The sequence below is a fragment of the Astyanax mexicanus genome, chromosome 8, assembly GCF_023375975.1.
Source record: "Astyanax mexicanus isolate ESR-SI-001 chromosome 8, AstMex3_surface, whole genome shotgun sequence".
Taxonomy (NCBI): Eukaryota; Metazoa; Chordata; class Actinopteri; order Characiformes; family Acestrorhamphidae; genus Astyanax; species Astyanax mexicanus.
Genome location: NC_064415.1, coordinates 57391105 through 57413844, shown reverse-complemented (window position 1 = coordinate 57413844; position 22740 = coordinate 57391105). Strand labels below are relative to the sequence as shown.

The window sequence follows — 22740 nt, the reverse complement described above, 5'->3', positions numbered from 1 at the left end:
CAAAGATCTCCTTCTAAAATATAGTAATATTTATTATTAATTCTATTATTTATCATTCAATACCTGGCCTGGTAAATAGGGATGTCCCCAAACTGATCATGTGATTGGAAATTGGATGCAAAAAAGATCCGGATCACTGATTTATCATGAATATAAGATTATTTTGTCTACGACTGCATGCTGTAAACGCTGCACGTTTGCGGAAAGCGCACAGTGGGCGCATAGACAAAGAACATATACAATAGATTACAGCTAGTCACATCATTAAGGCTCTAATAGGCATGTTCATACTCAGGCATTATTTTAACATTTTTATTTTAATTATTTTAATCTAGTGCTCATATTTCTTATGAAGAACTTTTGAAAATTGAAATGCATCCAGCAGTACGTTTAAGGAAAAATATTTGTAATTTAAACATTTAAAATTAATATTAAAGTTAATATTTAGAAAAAGGTTTGTAAAACCTACCGATTGGGTATCGGGTATTGAGAAATCTAAAACGATACCCACCCCTATAAATGACAGGACTGTTTATTTTTTTCTTCTTCAATTAAATACGCCATAAAACAGGTTGACCAATAGTCAATAGTGTACTAGGGTTTAGCTGTTTTGTACGTCAGGGTTTTACCATTTGCACTTCCAGCTGCCGTTGGGGACGTTCTGCAGCGGCGGCTGCAGGCAGTAGGTGTGGTAGCTGATGTCGCAGTCGTCACACAGGAGGAGACGGCCGGGGTCACTGGCCTGACCACACGCCTCACACACCGTACACTCCAAACACCTCCAGCCTTTACTCAGCACCACCTTAGTGATCTACAACACACACACACACACTGTGAGTTTACCTGGGGGAGCATTAAAGTTCTCAGACTGTAGATGTGTTTAAGGGTTTCTTAATATTTAATTCAGGGGGTGTTTGTGTGTGTGTATTTTCTATCTGATAAAATTTTTTTTTTAAGTTTTGGAATTACACTACATTAAAATACAAACAAATCCAATATTTTTCCATTTTTATTTCTAATTTTCTCCCGGTTCTGATACATCAGCTCACAGATGCAGCCTTTGTGCTGATCCACATCACCCTAGGAGTGATGAGGGGAAAGAGAGAGCGCCATCTACTGTACTCAGCCTGAAAGAGCAAGACCAGTCAATTGTGCTCTCTCAGGGCTCCAGCAGCTGATGGCAAGCTGCATGACCAGGATTCGAACCAGGAAGCTTAACATAACAGAATCTGCTTTAATGTTCATATAAAATGCATATATAGCAGTGAACAGGGTTTACCTTAATATTGACGCAGTAGGGGTGATAACACTGTCCACACTGTGCACAGGCCAGCAGTCTGCCCTCTGCACCCTGACCAAAACTACCACACACCACACACATATCCTACAGAGAGACAGAGAGAGAGAGAGAGACACATGTGTGAGACAGCTGTAGATGAGAGTGATACACTACAAACAGAGTGAAGTCTGCACTTCCTGCGCTGTTTTCACACCTGTTTGAGAGTGAAAGTGTCTGTGCTGGAGAAGATCACCACTGTGCTGTGCATGGCGTTCTCCTCCTCCTCTCTGAACGGATACAGCGACGTTTCCATGGTGTTAAACTGCAAATACACAAACAACAGTTCATAAAAAGCTCACGTTTACAGGTTTTAAAAAATAACTTAAATTAACCCCTAAACAGGCCAGGATTTTTTTTCCAATTGTCTGCCTGACAAATTACACCAATAAATCTTAAGGATTTCCATTCAAGCATTACATTTAAAAAGCTTTCATGTTTGATAAGGAATGTTATTGAAAATTATAATTGTAATAATAACAATAATAATAATACATTTTATTTATATAGCGCTTTACAAAATTCTCAAAGATGCTTTACATACAAAAATAAAGTACAAAAAGGCAAAAATTGAACACAAAATAATATAGGCAGTTTTACCAATGACAATTTGTATTTAAAAAAAAAAACACAAATATAGTTTCTACAAGTTTTCTAAATAAGATTATAGGTTAAAAGCAATGGGTTTGGGGAGAGATAAATATATATATATATATATATATATATATATATATATATATATATATATATATATATATATATATTAACAGAAAATATAATAAATAAAATCATAAAATTGTCTCTTTCCTGAACTTCATTTTAAAATCAATATTTTCCAAATATTTTTCTGAATTTTGGATTCATTGGATTCAGGTGCATTTGTTTAACTTTAAAATACAGTATAAATGCAAGAAATATAAATGCATATATTGTTGAGGTACTTACCCCTGGGGTGGGAAGTGGACTAACCCCAGTCTTGATCCTTGAGCGGCCCCGCCCCCCTCTGCCTGTAAGCCCCGCCCCTCTGGGCCTCCTTCGCCCAGGAAAGCCCGACCCACGGCCCTGCAGGAGATAAAAAGTAAGTAAATATAGTGAGAAGATTCCAGAGTTTTCCAGCGTGTATATCTTCATATCTGTGCAGTGTGAAGCTGCTTTAATACAGAACTCTGAAAATGTGTCGTTGTGCTTTGAAACACAGGGTTTTCCATAAGACGTAGATGTTGTGCGAGCAGTGAACGCTGCACAGACTGTGCTCAGTGTGTGAACAGCATGGAGCAGCAGCCATCCAGATCGAGACCGGATCACTTGTAGTGAGAACGAATGTGATCTGGTCTCGATAAGAAGTGCGATTACTGTTTTCTTACCTACTCAATCAAACCGCACTAAGAGTACACACGAGTCCAATTTAACCGAACCAAATAGATGGTGCTGGTGTGAAAACGCCCTAAAAGAAAAAGTTTGGAGTCTAAAGTCTGCATGTGATATTTTTCATCTGGAGATTTGACTTCACCACTTAAATTTAGAGCAGATTTTGAACCTTTTTCAGGTTAACTTTTTAATTCAGGGTCAGTTTACCAGACAGGGACTAACACAGAATTCTATGAGTTGGAAGGTTGGAATTTTCTAGTTCCAAGTATGAAATTTTTAAGAATATGAAAAGTTGGAATAGCCTTCCCAACACCAATTTAAAAATCCAAGATATCAATACATATCAACACTGGTAATAGTAGTAGTATTATTATACACTTTATTTTTTTATCACATCTATCAATTTGAGTCTGAATAAATCAGTTAAACACACAGTACTGTCCAACCTCTACCCGTGGACATGTTTTTATAATGTTAAAGATGCACATAATGCTGTATACAGTATTTATAATAACTGGTATCAATAAACCCTGAGGCTGAAGAGTAGAAGAGTAGAAGCTTAACTCCAGACCACAGTCCAGCTGTCTGCAAGTGTCTGTGGTGACATGGCATGATTTATAATGATACTGGTTAAAAAAAACAAAACGAAACGAAACAAAAACAAGACTATGATGATGAAGAGACGATGCAGGAACTGTTCTCTCTTCAGTCACTTTCCGGCTGAAATGAAACTCTGTTAAAGCGTGCGGTTACCCACCGAAACTCCTCAACTACTGCAGCTACGTCCAACGTTACTCAGCAAACACATGACTCAGCGCTGAGCTAACCTGGCTCGTGCTGAGGGCAGTGTGAGTGTGAAAAGGAAGCGATGCACAGAGGTTTCAATTCCTGTGTGTTTTTAAATATATATATACAGAGCTCTGGAAAAAAAATAAGAGAGTTTTGGATTTTACCAAATTGAAAACCTCTGGAATATAATCAAGTGGAAGATAGATGATCACTGACTGCTTGAGTTTTTGCACCAAGAGTGTTGAGCATAAAGTTATCCAAAAGCAGTGTGTAAGACTGGTGGAGGAGGAGAACATGCCAAGATGCATGAAAAAAAACTGGGTTATTCCACCAAAAATGTCTGAACTCTTAAAACTTTATGAATATGAACTTGTTTTCTTTGCATTATTTGAGGTCTGAAAGCTCTGCATCTTTTTATTTATTTCAGTCATTTCTCAGTTTCTGCAAATAAATGCTCTAAATGACAATATAAAACAGTGAAACAGTGGAGTGGGGCTGAGGACAGGACTCTGGCAGAGAAGTTAGGGGGTGATTTGAAATCAATTACGCTGTCAGTGAGTTTCCTCCTGCTCATCACACTGAAATCTGTCTGCTAGAATTACCCTCCTTCTCTAAACACTGCTGGATTACAAATGCGCTCTCTCTCTCTCTTACTCCCTCTCTCTTTCTCTCTGCTTTTCAAAGCTTTCTTCCTTCCTCTCTAACTCGCACTCGTTCCATCTTCACCCCTCATCCTTCCTCTGCCACTCCTCCCTGCACCTCCCTCTACAAAGTATCTGCACATTTTTAAAGATCAAATTTCATGACTTTTAAGACCATTTAAAAAAAATAATAATACTGTTACTATGGCAAAATATTGTCAGAATATTACATGTGTGCCAAGTCCTGCTGGAAAATGAAATCTACATCTCCATAAAACTTGTCAGCAGAGGGAAGCATGAAGTTCTTTCAGCAGGACTTGGTCTAGTTTTCTGAGACACTGATTTTTGGGTTTTCATTGGCTGTAAGCTTCATAATCATCAACAGTAAAAGACTTTAATAAATGTTTAAAATAGATCACTCTGTGTTTAATACATCTATATAATATATGAGTTTTACATTTTAAACTGAATTTCCTGTAACAAAGTAACTTTTCAATGATATTAATTTTTTTTAAATACATTAGTATACAGTACTTTACAGTTATTTAACAGGATCTACACTATCTGCAGAAAACAGCCAGACAAAAGTTTGCAAAAACCTTTAAATTCCATTAAGTCTTCCATATGCCGAAGGAAAAACTTGGGGGAAATGAAGCTCAGAAACATGCACAAGCTGAAGACAGCAGAATTAGAAGCTCGGCAAAGCAAATATGATTAAATTCTACCCAAACACTGACGATGGTACACTGAACATGATGGCTGTGTGCATGAAAAAAAGGAAAAGTGCAAATATCCTATATATACAGTATATATATATATATATATATATATATATATATATATATATATATATATATATATATATATATATATAAAGGATAACTGGTGTAGTTCTAAGTAATTCAGATTTATATATATATATATGTGTGTATATATATATACACACATATATATATTTATATATATAAATCTGAATTACTTAGAACTACACCAGTTTCTCTCTCACTCTAAAAGGGCTGCAACGATTAGTCGATATAATCGACTTAATCATTTAAATTTGTCGACTACAAATTTTATTGTCGACTAATCGTTAATTTGTAACAGTACTGCATTACACACAGTGCTGGTGACAGAAGCGTAAGGGGAGATAGATAAACAGCTCACTCACACAGTTTACACTCTACACAACTTAATCTGTGTCTCCAAAAGTGCTCAAACACAACAGATTACATATTTAATCACTTTTTTTTTAAATCTCATGTTCTGCTGTTTTTGTTGTTTTTAGAGATGGAGAACACGGCAGAAATGATCATTGACTAATCGATTATTTGAGAAAAAAATAATCCTCCGATTAGTTGACTACCAAAATGATCATTAGTTGCAGCCCTACACTCTCATCCCGCCTCACTCTTCTCCAGTTCAGAGTGTAAGTGTAGGGTGTAATCACAGGAGGGAGTGGTATCCTGCGCGATGGGCGAGTCAGAGGTGATAATGCAGTTAGCGCTGGTCTGGCCCGATGCCCGGGTCTGGGCCCGGACGGCCCGGTAACAGATGGTGCCACAGACCCACGCTGAGCCTTAACAGAGCCGACACGGCTGCTGCGCGACCTCTGACCCGCGCCGCGCACCGCACATCTGCCCGACGCTGCGCGGAGACGTCCAGATCCCACTCATTTATTATCCCCACCGAGACCGAAGCCCAGAACAGGCCGTGCATCTCTCAGCATTTCCCCACATCAGCTTAAGCTTGAGTTAGTCGAGGTCAGCAAACATCGGAGTGCCAAGTCACGGTGCCAACCACTTCCAAAGCCAGGCCAGAGAGCTGCTAATGAGGTACGGCACCAGAGGAAAGTGTGGGAACACCTATTTAGGATTTTTTAACTTGAGCATCATTTTAAGATACAGGATTCTTCTTATTATTATTATTTTAGCCCTTGCTTTAAAAATTTCTAACAGCCTGCAATAATTTATTTCAAAAATCCAAAATATATATTTTTTAATTGATAAAACTACAGGTGCATCTCAAAAAATCATTAAAACGTTTCTTTTATTTCAGTAATTCTGATAAAAAATATGAAAATCACATCATAGATTTTATATAGTTGTGTAAAACACAAAGAGTGATCATTTTAAGCGTTATATAAATATTTTTTTTATTGTTGTTAATTATGATTAGGGCTTAATCAAAGACGTTTGGCTAGTGTGGGCAGTGTGCCAAGTCCTGCTGGAAAATGAAATCCATAAATCCATCTCCATAAATCAAATCAAGCAGCTTCCTCCAGACTCTGCTCCCTTGATTTACAAATGGTTTAGAGAGTCATGTCTGTCATCTGCTGGTGTTGATCCACTGTGTTTTGTTATCAAGTCTAAAGTCAGTGCAGTTTTTTACAGCACTTCATATCTTACAGCTTTCCTCTGCTGACAACTTGTGGATTTCATTTTCCAGCATGACTTGGAACACTTTCCACACTCTGCCAAAAGTACAAATTGGTCTTACACATAATATTATATTTTTTTTATAATTTTTTTTTTTTTTTTTTTATTGGCTGTAAGTCATAATCATCAACACTAAAAGAAATAAACAATTAAAATAGATCACTCTGTGTGTAATACATCTATATAATATATATGAATTTCACATTCTGAACTGAATTACTGAAATAAAGTCACTTTATCAATGGTAGTTGGGCTGAAGGAGGGCTATCCTACCCACACAGATTGAAGAGGGTGGGTAACCCTCTTTTAAACAGCTGAGAGGAATAGATTTACCGACGTAAAAAACATTTTGATTTGCGCCATAAAACAAACAAACATTCAGCTACTCTCTGAGGTTCATAGCTATTCAGGTGGACTCTCATAGAGTCTGAGAGAGGAGTTTAGATGTAGTTACCACACGGATGCTCCATGCAGATGGACTGGGGAACTGCCTGCTCTTTGGGGCGTCCCAACCCTCACCCTGGGCCGCGGACCAGGAAGTGGAGCTCAGTCTAGAAGAGGTGCTCCATACTCCCTGAGGGAGGGGTGGGTTAGAGAGAGAGAGAGAGAGAAAGAGAGAGAGAGAGAGAGAGAGAGAGAGGGAGGAAGGGTATGGGCGACAACAACATGCAACAACTTAAAAGAAAAGCCATTAAAGAAAGGCATACAGATTCATGCACACACAGAAAACCATGGTTAACAGAGAGCTGAAGTTAATGCACACAAAACGCACACAGATGAAGCTCGGCTGAGAATGATAGACGCGTCGCTCTAAGCTATTAAAATTAACGTTTGGTTTTTTATATATTCCTGTCCCACATGCAGTCAATCAGCCAAGACACTGACGACGTATGAAACCTGCAGACTCGGCTGATCAGCATCACCACAAACAAGAAGAGGAAAACTCTCTAAACTTCTCACTAAACTTGTGAACTTGTGACAACCTCAGTGACCTCGGTCACCACAAAAACATACAGCTCTGGAAAAAAAAAAAATGAAGAGAGCACTTCAGTTTCTGAATCAGTTTCTCTGATTTTGCTATTTATAGGTTTATGTTTGAGTAAAATGAACATTGTTTTTTTATTCTATAAACTACAGACAACATTTCTCCCAAATTCCACAAAAAATATTCTCATTTAGAGTATTTATTTACAGAAAATGAGAAATGGCTCAAATAATGCAAAAGAAAAAAAACAAGTTAATATTTCTAAACAAGTTTTAAGAGTTCAAATATCAGAAATCTATTTGGTGGAATAACCCTGTTTTTTTAATCACACTTTTTTTTTCTTTTTTTTTACATCTTGGCATCATGTTCTCCTCCACCAGTCTTACACACTGCTTTTGGATAACTTTATGCTGCTTTACTTCTGATGCAAAAATTCAAGCAGTTCAGTTTGGTGGTTTGATGGTTTGTGATCATCCATCTTCCTCTTGATTATATTCCAGAGGTTTTCAATTTGGTAAAATCAAGGAAACTCTTAATTTAATTGTTCTTTTACTTTTTCCAGAGCTGTAGTTGATTGTTCTGGTGATTTCAGTAGCAGCAGCCAACAAAACCTTGGTAAGATGCAAAAGGCAAAATGACAAAGGGCTCAAACCTCCCTTCAACACACATTCATCAAATTATTGTACAAGTAAGTCAAGTAATCAAACTGGTGGAAACCAGGAGAATTAGAGAATCACTACATAATGTTTATATCAACAACCAACACTTTACACAGGCCCTGAAACTTTTCACAGTTAATCAGCCAGAGGATGCAGTTCTTTAAAAGAACCACTAAACCATATTTTTTTTCATTAACCGCTGAAATGTGTTAATTTGAAGTAATAAAACACACCAGTCCTGCTTAAAATATTTAAACATTTCCTAACCTTTAAAAAACACTTTTATTACTGTAATTTCTGCCTCTACAGCGCCCTCTCAGGTTCAACTGTGCTATAGGCAAGAATGATGTTTCTGCGTACTTTAGTACGCAGACACATCACAATATGCAGAACGATCAATCAATTAATCTATCAATCAATAATACCGCTTCCCTGCTGACGCCCAACCATCTGCGTCATCTCATTGCAATCAGAGGCACACTGTTGCTGCTGCAGCTCAGCCAATCAGTTCTCCCTCCTGCCCCACCCCTAAACCCATACATCATCCAGTGCCCCTCTCAAAGCATATTAAACTGGATTCAGATTTATCCTATGAGCGAATATAAGAGATGAAACAATAAGCATAAACGCAGATAGAGGGATGATGAACTGAAACTGAAGATCTTAACATGTATGAGAATCTTCAGAACCTGATGGCATATCTAAAGCATCAGTGTAAATATAAGTATAAGTGATACCAGCAGGAATACCTGCTCAGAAACTAAGTTTGGACACTTTTTTAGCACTTTCTCTACTAGAATCTGCTAAGAAAAATCTTTGAGGACCTCAGAAAAGCTTTTCTTATCTTTATCATTAACCCAGCCACCATTTAGGCCTATCTCAAAAACATCGCAAGAACATGGTGAGAACTTCCAACAGCACAAACGCTATTTTTATTCTTATCTCTTATACTGTAATCCAGCAAAAGCTTGGGTCCTACCTGCTTCACCCTTGGCCTCCCAGGTGAGAACTTCCTCTTGGTGATGGCAGGTTTGCCCATGCCGATCTTAGGTGTGAACGGTATAAATGTTGTTGAAGGCACGTTGATGTGGGTTTCTCCTGCTCCAGAGTGGCTTTGGGGGCTGATTGTAGGCTGGCCAGAGGAGGGCAAGCTCTCCGGCTGCCTAATTATTGGCAATGGCTTTAGTGAGGTCCTCTCTTCCACTAGCGAGCTCAGCTTTGCCAAGCTACGCTCACCGTCCGTGCTAATGTCCATTTCCTCCGAAAGACCTGCAAAGGCTCCTCCACATTCCTCCACTTTGAGACTTTCAGTGACTCTCTTGTGCAGCTCCACCGTGAGGCTCTGAGTGGTTTTCTGATGCTGCTCCACCGTGAGGACCTCCGTAGGTTTCTTAGGCTGCTCCATTATGAGCTTTTCTGGGGTTCTTTCACTTTTACACTTCTCCACCTTGAGGCCCTCAGGGGCTCCTGCAGGATGATGTTCTACCTTAAGGACGTCCACAGCTCCCTCAGGCTGCTGCTGCTGCTGGTTCTCCTCAGCTGGGCTCTTACTCTGCTCGAGTGTGATGTTCTCAGTGTCTCTCTGAAGCTGCTCCGCTGTGAGGCCCTCAGTTAAAATCTCATCATCTTTCTGACCTGGCTTTTCTACAGCGAGGACTGGAGTGGCTCCGTCATGTTGCTCCTTTTCCACCTTTGGCACAGGTTTAGCAGAACTTGATTCAGGCTCCATGGAAGCTTCTGGAGCTTCAGAGGACGATACTTCCATCTTCAAATCCACTGATGGTTCAGAGGCTGAAGCTGGGAGCTCTTTGGTAGGTGACTGGATGGACTTCTGCTCCTCTAGACTCGGTTTGTGTTCGTCCTCTTGGAGAGAAGCTGATTCGCCCGGGTTAATCGGTGACGGAGTCTCCTGGGGCAGTTCTGCTTTAATGGCTGGTTCAGGGGGTCCATCTGGATTTTGCAGAGGAGTTTCTGGACTACTGCCTGGCTTTAGGTCCTGGTGAGGCTGGGTGGCTGAAGATAAGAATAGAAAAATATTGTCAGTCATGTCTGTTTTCGTTTCGTTTTTTAACATTTTCTTTATTGATTTTTCAGTATTTTTCAGATCCAAACAGCCTATTAATTCATTACTGTTTTTTCGTACTATAAGGCAAAGCAGATTATAAAGGTACAATAACAAAATAAGTCTATTTTCTGGTCTATGGTCTATTTTTATACATAAGACGCATTTTATGCAATTTTAGTGAGAAACAGAACTAAGTAAAGAGCTTAGATTTCCAGATTTCCAATGAAGCACTAAATATTAGCGGATAACTGCTAGCAGGCAATGGTAATGCTGTTCCAGCAGTGCTAGCCCGATAATTCTCACCTCTGAACCGCCAAAAGAGATAGGGCACTGACTTTTTTCGGGGGAAAATTAGAGGGTTTTTTGAGGCGTTAAGTTGAGTTAATTCTGTTTTCGTTACGTTTTTAACATTTTCTTTATTGTTTTTTCAGTCTTGTAAATACAAATCCATGAGGAGTTACTGGTATTAAAGGTATTATAGGTATTAAAGAACCTTTAGGAATGTCCCCACTACACATCTTTAATCCCATCCCTTCAATCTGCAGGATTAAATGTCATTTTCAGATATTTTGGTCAATTTCAACTCAAACTCTAACTGAGAATAACAAGATAGAAAGTACCTGTACTTTCTTCATCCGTGGGTCCTTGTGGTGGAGCTTCACAAACCACTTCTTGCACTTTTTCACTGCTTGTTTTAGTGCCTTCTTCTAAAAGATAAGAAAAAAAAAAATACAGAGTCAAGGCAAGAACACAGCCTCTTCTTACATAAATATATAAAATATAAAACAAGCACAAGTGGAAATGATTAGTGCGTTCAGAAATTGGCACAGTTTTGAAGGTTTGAAAACAAGAGGCTGAGGTAAAGTGTAATATCTAATGTCTGCATTAGGAGAAGATAAAGCAGCGAGAGAGAGAGCGGAAACTAGATTAGGTCGTACAACAAAGTAAATCATATGCAGCCCTGCAGGCGCACAGCTGATGAATTATATTATATTATATTATAGTCTTTTTATCTGTGCATATTTAAAAAAAAAAAAAAAAAAAAAAAAAAACGTCTTCACTCTTTCTCTATTGTATATATATTAACTTCTGCGCCTCTGTTTTGCTTTAGGATGCTCAAACTTCAGATAAAAATGCAGATAAATTGCTGATAAATGTCCCTCGTGATCAACACAACCCAGCAGCGACAATTTCCTACACAAACACCTTATAAACACATTGTTGTTGTTCTATTATTGGGTCAGTTACTGGCAGACATCAAATAAAGCTCACGCTCCTCCAGGTTCATATAATCAGCTGTAAAAAAGCTCACACAGGATTTCAGGACTAAATATTAGCACAGTGCCGCTGATATTAGCTTAGCGCCTCATAAAGTAATTAGACCGCAGATTTCTTTGTCTGTGTCACACAGGGGTTACGTAACAAAGCAAACAGAGGGGGAAAAGTCTGATTCAGATGTTGCTCTGTTTAAACAGGGGCAACACACAAGACTCTGATGATGATTCTCTCAGATGCTTTCATAATACGCTGTTTATTAGAGAACAATAACCATAATATTGATGATTAAAATTTGGGAGTTGGTCTGCTTAAGAGAAACACCACTACTGTTTGGTTAGAGGATTTATTTTTTAAGAAGGCAACCTATAAGGTTTGGGCATTTGGGAATTTAAAGGAGACACTAAACCTTAAACCTTGTTTTTCCATTAAGAGTTTCGTTTGTCTTTTTTTTTTTTCCTTTTTTTAAATTTTTATCCCATTTTCTCCCCAATTTACGCAGCCAATTACCCAACCCACTCATTAGGAATCCCCCATTCACTAGTGATGCCCCAACACACCAGGAAAGTGAAGACTAGCGCACGCCTCCTCCAATACATGTGAAGTAACTGCTGCTGATGCGACTCGGTTCTGATACATCAGCTCACAGACGCAGCCTTGTGCTGATCCACATCACCTTAGGAGTGATGAGGGGAAAGAGAAGAGCGCCATCTACTGTACTGTACCCACACAGAGAGAGCAAGGCCGATTGTGCTCTCTCGGGGCTCCGGCAGTTGATGGCAAGCTGCATGACTGGGATTCGAACGGATGATCTCCTGATCATAGTGGCAGGGCTTTAATCCGCTGGATCACCCGGAGTCCCTTTGTTTGTCTTTCTAAAAATAATTAAATAATTCTTATAATGTTGTCAATCTAATGATGGTAAGAGAGATCAAAACATGACGGAAAGCCAGATATTAATGTGGACGGAGGCGGGAGAGAAAAAAAACTAAGAATTTTACACCAATATGACTCCGGTTACTCAGCGTTACGCAGTCCTTGCATTGTATCTGCAGCGGACGCTCGGCTGAGTTTTTTGAAGCCTGTGTGCAATCTATAAAAGAAGGCAGACTGCAAGGCCGAATGCTCTTTCATAGCAAGTTCTCAGAGTTCTCCTGAGAGAAAGAGAGATTGAAGGAGGGAAAGAAACAGAGGGAGAGAGAAAGAGAGAGGGCAGGCAGTGCAATGGGCAATGGGTCGTCTTTCGAAGTAAAGACTGGACTGGACCCTGACGGCGAGTCTTGGCTGATTTAAGATCCGCTAACAGGATGAAGCTTTAAAGCAAACACAGAGTCTCAACAACCAGCCTATATGAAGCTATCTGATGGCTTTCAAAAAACCAGGGCTAAACATAACCCATACCTTGCCTGATTCTCCTTCTAGGCTCACAAATGTTAATATGATTACCTATTCATACTGAACGTCAGATACTCTCATCACATTCAGCCCTGCCAGAGTCCATCCGCCTTGTTTTTAGAGTGAACTGAGGCCAGGGCTCTAACCTCTGTCTGGAAATGTGCACTGATATGAATTATGTTGTTAAAAGCTTGAGGGGAAACTCACTCCCACGAGGCCAGAGTGTGCGGCCACTCGCCGACTGTTCCAGAGGCTATTCTCAATGCAAGGATCACAAGGCAGTACTGGAGTAAAATGCATAAATAAGATCTGTAGGATAGCGTGTGGAAATGAAGTGCCAATGAAGCAGAACTGTGAAATATTACATTACATTACATTTGGCAGATGCTTTTGTCCAAAGTGACTTATAGCGACAATAGTGAAGTACAAAAGTAATAGAAGTTAAAGGTAAAAATGTGTTTAGACAGGGCTTAAAGGAGGTCAAAGGGAAAAATAATGGGATAGAGAAGTGAAGGAGGGAAGAAGGAAATGAGGTTAGAAGTAGTTAGTGTGTTAGAGGTGTTAGGAGAGTAAGTGCTCTTTGAAGAGCTCTGTCTTCAGGAGTTTATTAAAGATAGTGAGAGATTCTCCTGATCTGGTAGTAGAAGGTAGTTAGTTAGAGGTGTTAGGAGAGTAAGAGCTCTTTGAAGAGCTCTGTCTTCAGGAGGTTATTAAAGATAGCGAGAGATTCTCCTGATCTGGTAGTAGAAGGTAGTTAGTTAGAGGTGTTAGGAGAGTAAGAGCTCTTTGAAGAGCTCTGTCTTCAGGAGTTTATTAAGGATAGCGAGAGATTCTCCTGATCTGTCTCATATCAGGAGGTATCTGGCACTGGCCCTGGATGTATTTCCAGCCCAAGCTGGGATTGGTGGACGCCTCTCATCCTTAACAAATCACTGACTTCCCCCTGGAGGAAACGACGGCCATCACGCTGCTTTCATGCTGCTTCCATCACAGCGGAGAAACAAAGAGAGGAACCCCGCTTTAGTCCGCTCATAATGTGGCACCATCTGGCTCCCTGAACACAAGGAGTCGGCGGTAGCTGTATGATCATTGTGAAGTGAGGGATGGCAAAGAAAAAGAGCATGTCGCCTCTGCTTTGGTCCCTCTCCAAACGCCGGAGACCGCACCTTCATGCCGCACTACAAACAGGCTGGAAACTTCACACACAGAGAGAGAGCCGACATTAAGGCAGGTGAAGACAGCAGTTCATTAGAGATGAACTTCCACGCTCCACTCAGTCTGGAAGCCACATAAGGCTTATTATGAGTCACAAAAGGCTGGCTGGATATTTGAAATTCTCCCGGCTCAATCCCTCCCTAGATTCAGTCAAAAGGAGTCGCTCTCTGCTGATAATCACGGCGACAGATCACTTAACACCCAGGTGCATCCACCTGCCCACGCCGAGGAGGAATACTGCGCTCTAAAGCAGCGTATCAGACGGGAGAGTCAAGGAATATTAAACCAAAAACACAAAGGAGAATTCCCACTTCATATTCAGTACTGGTGGGTATATGGGATGTGGGTTGTTGCCCTTCAAAAGCTTCCAAAAAGTCAAGAAAAAGAATAATGAAAAACAGATTTGATGGGTTTTGGGTGTGTATCTATCTACAGCTCTGCAAAATATGAAGAGAACACATCAGTTTCTGAATCAGTTTCTCAGATTTGGCTATTTACAGGTTTATGTTGAAAAACAAAACAAAACAAAACATTTCTCTTAAATTCCAAATAAAAGAAATTGTGGGCGGGGTAACGATAGTTTTTCGTGACAAACTCTGTCTCCATCTTCTCTCCAATCAGTGTCCATGAATGTCTGAGCATGATTAAAAACTTCTCTACCAGACTAAAAAAGCAGAAAATGCAAATCCCCCATCCTCTCCAGCTCATAGAGCTGAGTAACCAGCTGAGAGTGAGACAGTTCACTGACCCCTGAGCACCTACAGCACTAATCTCCATATTCATTAAATGATTATGGCTCAGTAAACAATGTCGGGCTGTAAACTTTAACTTTAAATGCACCAAAGTCTGAACTGATTCTTGGGGTGGAGGCAGTTAGAGGACGAGACCCGAGAACCTCAGCTCAGCTCAAATGGGCACAAACTCAACTCAACAGTATTTAGTTAAAACAGTGGAACCAGTAAAAACAGTAAATGCAGCGAATAATTACCATATTTTTTGCACTATAAGCTGCACTTAAAATCCTTTAACTTTCCCAAAAATCAACAGTGCATCTTATAATCTGGTGGGAGCAGTAAAGACACTCTGATGAAGTACAGAGTTATACAGGAGTTTCAGTTTAGTTCTCCAGCAGTATTAGCATTAGCTGCTAACTGCACAAAGCGCTAGATCTTTGGCCATCCAGAGGTAAGTATTTTAGCCTAATGTAGCCTGCTGCTAACCCCGGCTAGCACTGCTGGAACAGCATTAGCAGCTAACCATGCTAAGCGCTAGCTCTTTCGCCATTCAGATGCAAGTATATCTGAGTCTGTAGCGTGTTTATAGTGTTAAAACAAGCTACGTGGGACAAACCGCTACCTAATATCATCCTGGCTTAACATAACACTCAGGGTTCCTCATTGTAGGACATTTATTGACAGTGCGCCTTATAATCCGACCAAAAAATAAACCAGAAAATACATTTATTGATAGTGTGCCTTATAATTCAACCAGAAAATAGACTAGAAAATATGTTTATTGATATTGTGGCTAATAATTCAACCAGAAAATACGTTTATTGATAGTGCGCCTAATAATCTGACCAGAAAATAGACCGGAAAATACGTTTATTGATATTGTGGCTAATAATCCAACCAGAAAATAGACCAGAAAATATGTTTATTGATATTGTGCCTAATAATCCAACCAGAAAATAGACTAGCGTTTATTGATAGTGCGCCGTATAATTCGATCAGAAAATAAACCAGAAAATACGTTTATTTATAGTGCGCCTTATAATCCAACCAGAAAATAGACTAGAAAATATGTTTATTGATAGTACGTCTTATAATCCGGTATTTAAGAATATCATTACAAACCCAGAACACAGAAAGGAGCTGCAGAGAATCCTAAGACCAAGACCACTAAAGAACTACAAAAGAACCATCAATAAACCAGCAGCTCTAACCAATAAAGCATCTTCCTTCAGAAGATCTTACCAGACTGTGTCGTCTCTGCAGGCTCCAGCCCCTCCTGCAGCCGCTGACTGGAGGTCTGCTCTGATTGGGTGTTCTGAACCTGAGCGGACTCTGACTCGGAGGCGTCTGATGGAGCCGGCGGCTCGTGGTCCTCCACCTCCATGTGTGTTTCCACCTCCTCCTGCAGCGGCTCCACGTCCATGGGCACCGGGCCTGGCTCAAAGCCAGCATGTTTACACACTGAACAGACGTAATCCTCTCCAGCCTGGACCTCCACATGACCTTCCACCTGCCGCTCACACTCCAGATGGAACCACCTGGAGAACCGAAGGGAACGGAGGAAAGTATGTGAATGCGCAAATAAACAAAATAAATAAGCAGTAACTGTTTATAAAATGTATTTTACATTAATTTTATGTATTTTTGTTTTAATTTTATGTAAAAAAAATTGAATATCAATGAAAAGTGCTTTATTTCAGTAATTCACATATTATATAGATGTATTACACACAGAGGGATCTATTTTAAAAGTTTATTTCTTATACCTTATAAGTTGTCCCTTAACAACTTTTATGGAGATGTGGATTTCATTTTCCAGCAGGACTTGGCACACTGCCCACACTGCCACAAGTACTAATCGGATTCATATAATATACACACACACTCTCTTGAGACCCTGCGTCCTCATATGTGGACATTAGTTTTCTGCTTCTCTACACCATGATATATATTTTTATGTTGACACTTAACGTATTGGAATCAAGGTGGCAGAAATACCAGTCAAAAGTTTCTACAGCCAATCCAGGCAGAAACACGGGCCAGGTAAAAAATTCTCATTTCATTTTATGCTCGTCATCCCTTAAATGTTAAAATAAACTAATGTCCCCATATGAGGACATAGTTTTTTGCAAAAATAACAAAGACAAAGATTATTTTTTATACTTTTTGCACACCAAGCAAAAGTCCAAGTCTTAGGAGGAGATATATATTTATATGTGTCACAACATAACAATAGCGCTTGTAAAATAATGTTTAAAAAATTATAAGCAATTAGTAAAAATGTCAGCTAATTACTATCATTGTGAGCCTCGAGATCATTTCACACATCAGTAGCAACAGCACAACAAAGAAAAAATAATATTACAATAAAAATTACAATATACATTTCAGACGAGGATGTTTGAGTCCCAGTGGAGATAATTAGGAAAAACATCCATGGAAGCACTTCCAAAGCCTCCACTCTACTGAGAGAACAGTGGGCGGCCAAACACTAAACCCAATCAGCATCTAAGAGAGAGTGTGTGTGTGTGTGTGTGTGTGTGTTTTACCTTTTGCAGTGCTGGCAGGACAGCAGGTCTTTGTGGATTTCAGGGTCGAGGCTGATGGTGCACAGGGGGCAGAGCTGGGCTGGACCCGGCTGGCCGGCGCAGTTTTCACACAGCAGACTGTTGTGGTGCCACTGGCCGCTGCTCCTCGTGCCGCACTGAACACACACCCGGCAGTTCTGTAACAGAGAACAAATACTCTTTTTCTTGTTCTTTGTGAAATAGTTGTTTATGATGCTGCACATGAACATGAAACTCTTCCTTAGCCTCCATTGTCTGCAGCAGCTAGTAACCGTGACCGTGTCTGTGTCAACCTGCGAATAAGTATTCATGGCCCCGCCCACCTCGGCTTGGGACCGCCCACAGGCAGAGCTAAAGCCGGGCAGCGACGCAGTCTTTTCAAATAGGAGATAACTAACAGCATGCAGTTCATTCCTGTGTTGTTTGTGCGAATAACACATCAGTGTTATGATTTACCCAGTAATTCAGAGCTAAGAAACAAATGGTTAGAATTAGTCTATGGAGGAAAAACACCACCAGCCAAGTACATTAGAGATAGATAGGTGTTTAGATGTTTAGAACAGTTCACGCTGTGTTTCTGGACCTGGACTACCCACCTCTGTGTGTAAGAAAGTATAGGTGTAAATAGGATCTCCGGAGATTTTGCGTTTTACAGAGACTCTAAGACTAGGCTGAACTGCACCTAGCAGGTTCCGCATTATTACACTTGTTGAAGTAAAGTAACATATGAAATTGCAAAGACTGTTATTAGTGTAAAAATGTCTTTATTTTTAAACATTTTCAACTGTTGTCGGTCTTTTTTGTGCCTCCTGGTGTTGCAGTGCTGTTAGCCAATCAGAGGTGATATGTTTGCATGTATAAATATTCACGAGCAAGAGACGAAATCCTATCGTTTCTCTCTGTCCACTCCTCCACCGGACTAAAGCGGAGTTATACCGAATCACCGGAGCACTTTTTTCTCTTCTTCATACTATTTAACCACAAATTTTAAAACTATGCTAGACAAAAGAAGATCAATATTAGGCTAAGGAGTTGTGTGTGCTTTGATTTGGGTTTAAGCTGGAAGAAAAATAAAAAATAATCCTACCTTACACCTCCAGCCATTAGTGGGGATGGAGTCCATCACAGGCTGCAGACAGAAGGTGTGATAGCCTTTATCACACATGTCGCACACCAGCATCTTCGTGTCCTCTCCAGGGTTTCTGAGAAAGAAAAGGGGAAAAATGGTCAGAGGAAAAATAGCTTCTGAATACAGCTTTCTACTAGTGAAGTTTTAAACTTAATATGAATGAAATTGACCAATGTGACATTAATCTTGTAATACTTGTAAACTAGTCATTAAAAACTGATAGTATGCTTCTAAAATGTAATAAAGTTTGATTTATTTTTTGTTGCAAAATATTGAACATATTGAATATTCAACTGCGAAACGATATGAGCTTATTGCTGAAAGCAATGATACTATAAAATATAATAAAGACGTTTTTGTTTTAAACTGATTTGCTGTTCAGTACTGCAGTAACTTTAATGTATATTTTTATATATTATTTATTATACTCTTACTTACTTGCATGTCTGACAGACTTTGCACTCAGGGCACTGCCAGCCGGCTCTAATCAGAGGGCTCACGCTGATGTCGAGACACAGGCCGTGGTAATGCAGTCCACAGCTCGTGCAGAACAGCTGGTCCAGCAGGTCCCCCGCCCTGTCGCACAGCACACAGTTCGCCTCCTCAGCAGCTGCGGAGCAGAGAAATCAGAGGTGTTGAGATGGAGAGCAGTCGAGAACACAGCTTCAGAATAGTCCTAAATACACTATACGGGCAAAACTACTGGGACAACCGCTCATTTATGTGTTTATATTACAAAAGAGTGATCTATTTTAAGCCTTTATTTTTTATTGTTGATGATTATGGTTTACAGCCAATGAAAACCCAAAAATCAGAGTCTCAAAATATCTGATTATTATATAAGACTAATTGGTACTTTTGGTTCAGTGTGAGCAGTGTGCCAAGTCCTGCTGGAAAATGAAATCCACATCTCCAAAAAAGTTGTCAGCAGAGAGAATTGTGCAGTTTGGACTGTGTGTTTCTCCACTCTTCCTCCAGACTCTGCTCCCTTGATTTACAAATGAAATGAAGAGTCATGTCTGTCATCTGCTGGTGTTGATCCACTGTGTTTTATTATCAAGTCTAAAGTCAGTGCAGTTTTGTTTTCACACAAATCTTACAGCACTGCTGACAACTTTTATGGAGAAGCGGATTTCATTTTCCAGCAGGACTTGGCACAATGCCAGAAGTACCAATTGGTCTTATAATAAAATATTCTAATTTTCTGAGAGACTGATCGCACAAATCATGAGTAATCATCACTTAATAAAGGAGCTGAAGGGTCGAGTGGAGAAAAATGCAGTTGAAGTGTTCTCTCACATTTGCTGAGGGCCAGGTGGACGTGTTCGGTGCAGAGGACAGAGAGCTTCCTGAAATCCTGGAAGGTTCCAGCACCCCCCGCACACGGGTAATGGTACGAGCGGCCACAGCCCTCCTCACAGCACTTGATGGATGCTCCAAGGCGCTTACAATATGCACAATGCTGCATGAGGGGAGAAATAAATACACAAAATTAGTAGTAAAATCTTGGAGACTTGCTCCAAAATTACTTGGAATTAAATCTTGTTACACTTACTTTCAATAAAAGCTAAAAAGTTTAAAAAAAAAACAGGAAGACCAGACTGAAAAGAAGGCAAAGCTTTCAAAAACTCTTTAAATAAAATTTACCCGAGCTTCGATTGTAACACGCAGACCTCCAAAGCTTCTCTCAGACAGCCAGCGAGTAAAGCACCAAAACCCCATGTGGTCACAGCGCCGCCAAACATGCACTACGCCAGCGCCCACAACAAGAGAGTCGTGGCTCGCTCTCTAACTGCGCCGCCGTGCTCGTGGTCACTCTAATCTTAATTACTCTCCACAAGAGCCGGCCGTACCCGAGCTCTCCGCCGCTCTGTAGTCTGGAGCTGATTCAGCCTCGGTATCAGCCTCCGTTTAAAACAGCTCACGGAGAGAATAAGCTACTCATTAAAAACCTTTACAGACTAATCAATCCAAAATAAATAGAAGGGCCTGAAGAAGAAGTGACACTAATGTGTTTACGTTATAATGAAAACTAGAGGAGGCTCTCTGTTAGTTATTCTTTATATCCAGTATGATTCTTTTATATTTTTTTATGAATAGGCATTTAGGAACGAATTATACTCAAGTGCAAGTAGTGCAATTAAAGAAGAAAAAAAAAAAGATAAGATAAGATAAGGTAATGCTCATATCATCAATCAGAATGTAGACCAAATGTGATGTAAGTGATTACAATTTTAAAGGAGAAGGATGATATGGGGCATATTTTCCCCAGCAGATACATCACTTTTTACACTGTTATCCAGCAGAGGTGGAAAAAGTACAAAAAAATTGGAATTAAGTAAAAGTACCTTTACTTTGCTAAAATTCTACTAAAAGCAAAAGTACCCATCTAAAAATAAAAAAGTACTTAATTTAAAATATAATTTGAGTAAAAGTTACATAGTTACTTTTAATTATTTGACGTAAAAAAATATATAATTATTAGTCGTTTTAAATGAAAAAACACAGAGGAGCGGGCGAAGGGTACTTTGGTTTAATTATTTTTTTAATTATATTTTTTCCAGCATTTTATTTTTTACTTAGTAACGTGGAGTTTTCCAATTATGCGAAGTAAATTACTTGTGTCAAAATCTACTTGAGTAATTTTTTTTTAATTATTTTTTAATTCAAGCAGTCTAAAATCTAAGAAAACAATTTTTTTTTTAGGATATAATTTAAGATTTTAGGCAGAATTAAAGATTTCTCACATAAAGGATGCACCATCTTTTGCTGGCTTATGATAGTTCATTAAGAAGCAAAGTGGTAAAGAAGATTTATATCAAACTGGGGGGGGTGTGAATGTGTGTGTGTGTGTGTGTTATGACTGAGGCGCCGGCAGCCCGTTGAGCTACGTGACCTTTCTGTTTTGCACCCGAGCCGATCCACAGCGACCTTTAGCTCCAAAGCCTTCACACATGCACAACCTCAGCAAGCAGCACTAAGCAGCCACAGGCTAGCACTAGCAAAAACCACCAAACTGTGCCTCCAATATATATATATAAAAAAATACTAAATTCACTGGGAATTCTACCCAATGTTTAAATGTATTTCCCAGTCAGAAATGTTCATATCGATTGTAAATCAGATTTGTAATTTGCGTCTAAAACCCTAAAATCTCCCACACAACATTATGACACCAAAAAGAAGCAAAGACATATCTAAGATATTGTTTTAACAGAGTTTTGAGAAGATTCTGGGTCTAAAACCTGTATATAGTAATGCCCCAACAAAAGGAAGGTGAAGACTAGCCTAAACACACCTCCTCCAATACACGTGAAGTCAGACTCCGCCTCTTTTTGAAATGCTGCTGATAGCTGTAGCACTGCCGAGTAGCATCATCATAGCAGCGCTAACGCTCGGAGGGAAGCGCAGCGACTCGGTTCTGATATATCAGCTCACAGATGCAGCCTTGTGCTGATCCACATCACCCTAGGAGTGATGAGGGGAAAGAAAGAGCGCCATGTACTGTACTGTACTCACCCAGAGAGAGCAAACAAGGCCAATTGTGCTCTCTCAGGGCTCCGGCAGCTGATGGCAAGCTGATGCATGTAACTTGTTAATAAAAGCTCACCTCTGTGCTCCCTGAGTGGATGGCTCTGTCCACGTTGAGCAGTGATTGGTCCTCTGCTTGGCACACGCCCTCTGACCACAGAGCACACTGCTGATGTGCCCAACACTGACCTGCACACACAGAAACGCACCATCAGGACAAACCTTTTTCTCCTCAGGACTAACTTTTGTGAAGTTCTTTTATTTGTATTTTTAGTAGTGTATAGAATGGGTGTTTAAAAGCACCACTTAGTATGGGCTCATTAGCCTACACTCACCCATTCATCACTACACACTTTAGATTAACGATAAAAGCCATTCTTTTTTCATGTCTGGGTCTGGAAAGATCATTTTGGAGCTGGAGTCTGTGAAGCTTTGGACTTACCTGACTCATCAAAAAGAGACCGGACGTCTACGTCGTCTGGCAAACCCACATGGTGGAGTTCATCCCAGGACCTGCCGCCTGTGTCGTCAGCTCCAGCACTAAAGAAAATAGAAGACGAGGGGAAAAGGAGAGGAGAAGTAGAAGAGATGTAGGTAAGACTGCAAAAAAAAAAGA

At 39.8% G+C, this 22740-nt stretch overlaps 1 protein-coding gene across 9 annotated transcripts in view; it reads right to left on the bottom strand.

The window, feature by feature from the left end:
- Window positions 1–22740, bottom strand: part of kmt2cb (lysine (K)-specific methyltransferase 2Cb) — an 88042-nt gene that overhangs the window by 42840 nt on the left and 22462 nt on the right. For all 9 annotated transcript variants that reach the window (XM_049482017.1, XM_049482018.1, XM_049482020.1 and 6 more), the window contains exons 6-19: window positions 22567–22664; window positions 22204–22313; window positions 19893–20055; window positions 19032–19203; window positions 18552–18666; window positions 17447–17622; window positions 16140–16435; window positions 10899–10985; window positions 9193–10226; window positions 7024–7143; window positions 2282–2398; window positions 1494–1601; window positions 1280–1384; window positions 630–811 (exon numbers count right to left, since the gene is read on the bottom strand). In XM_049482017.1, coding sequence (XP_049337974.1) covers window positions 630–811; window positions 1280–1384; window positions 1494–1601; window positions 2282–2398; window positions 7024–7143; window positions 9193–10226; window positions 10899–10985; window positions 16140–16435; window positions 17447–17622; window positions 18552–18666; window positions 19032–19203; window positions 19893–20055; window positions 22204–22313; window positions 22567–22664 — 2883 coding nt within the window. The remainder of the gene's footprint in view (window positions 1–629; window positions 812–1279; window positions 1385–1493; window positions 1602–2281; window positions 2399–7023; window positions 7144–9192; window positions 10227–10898; window positions 10986–16139; window positions 16436–17446; window positions 17623–18551; window positions 18667–19031; window positions 19204–19892; window positions 20056–22203; window positions 22314–22566; window positions 22665–22740) is intronic.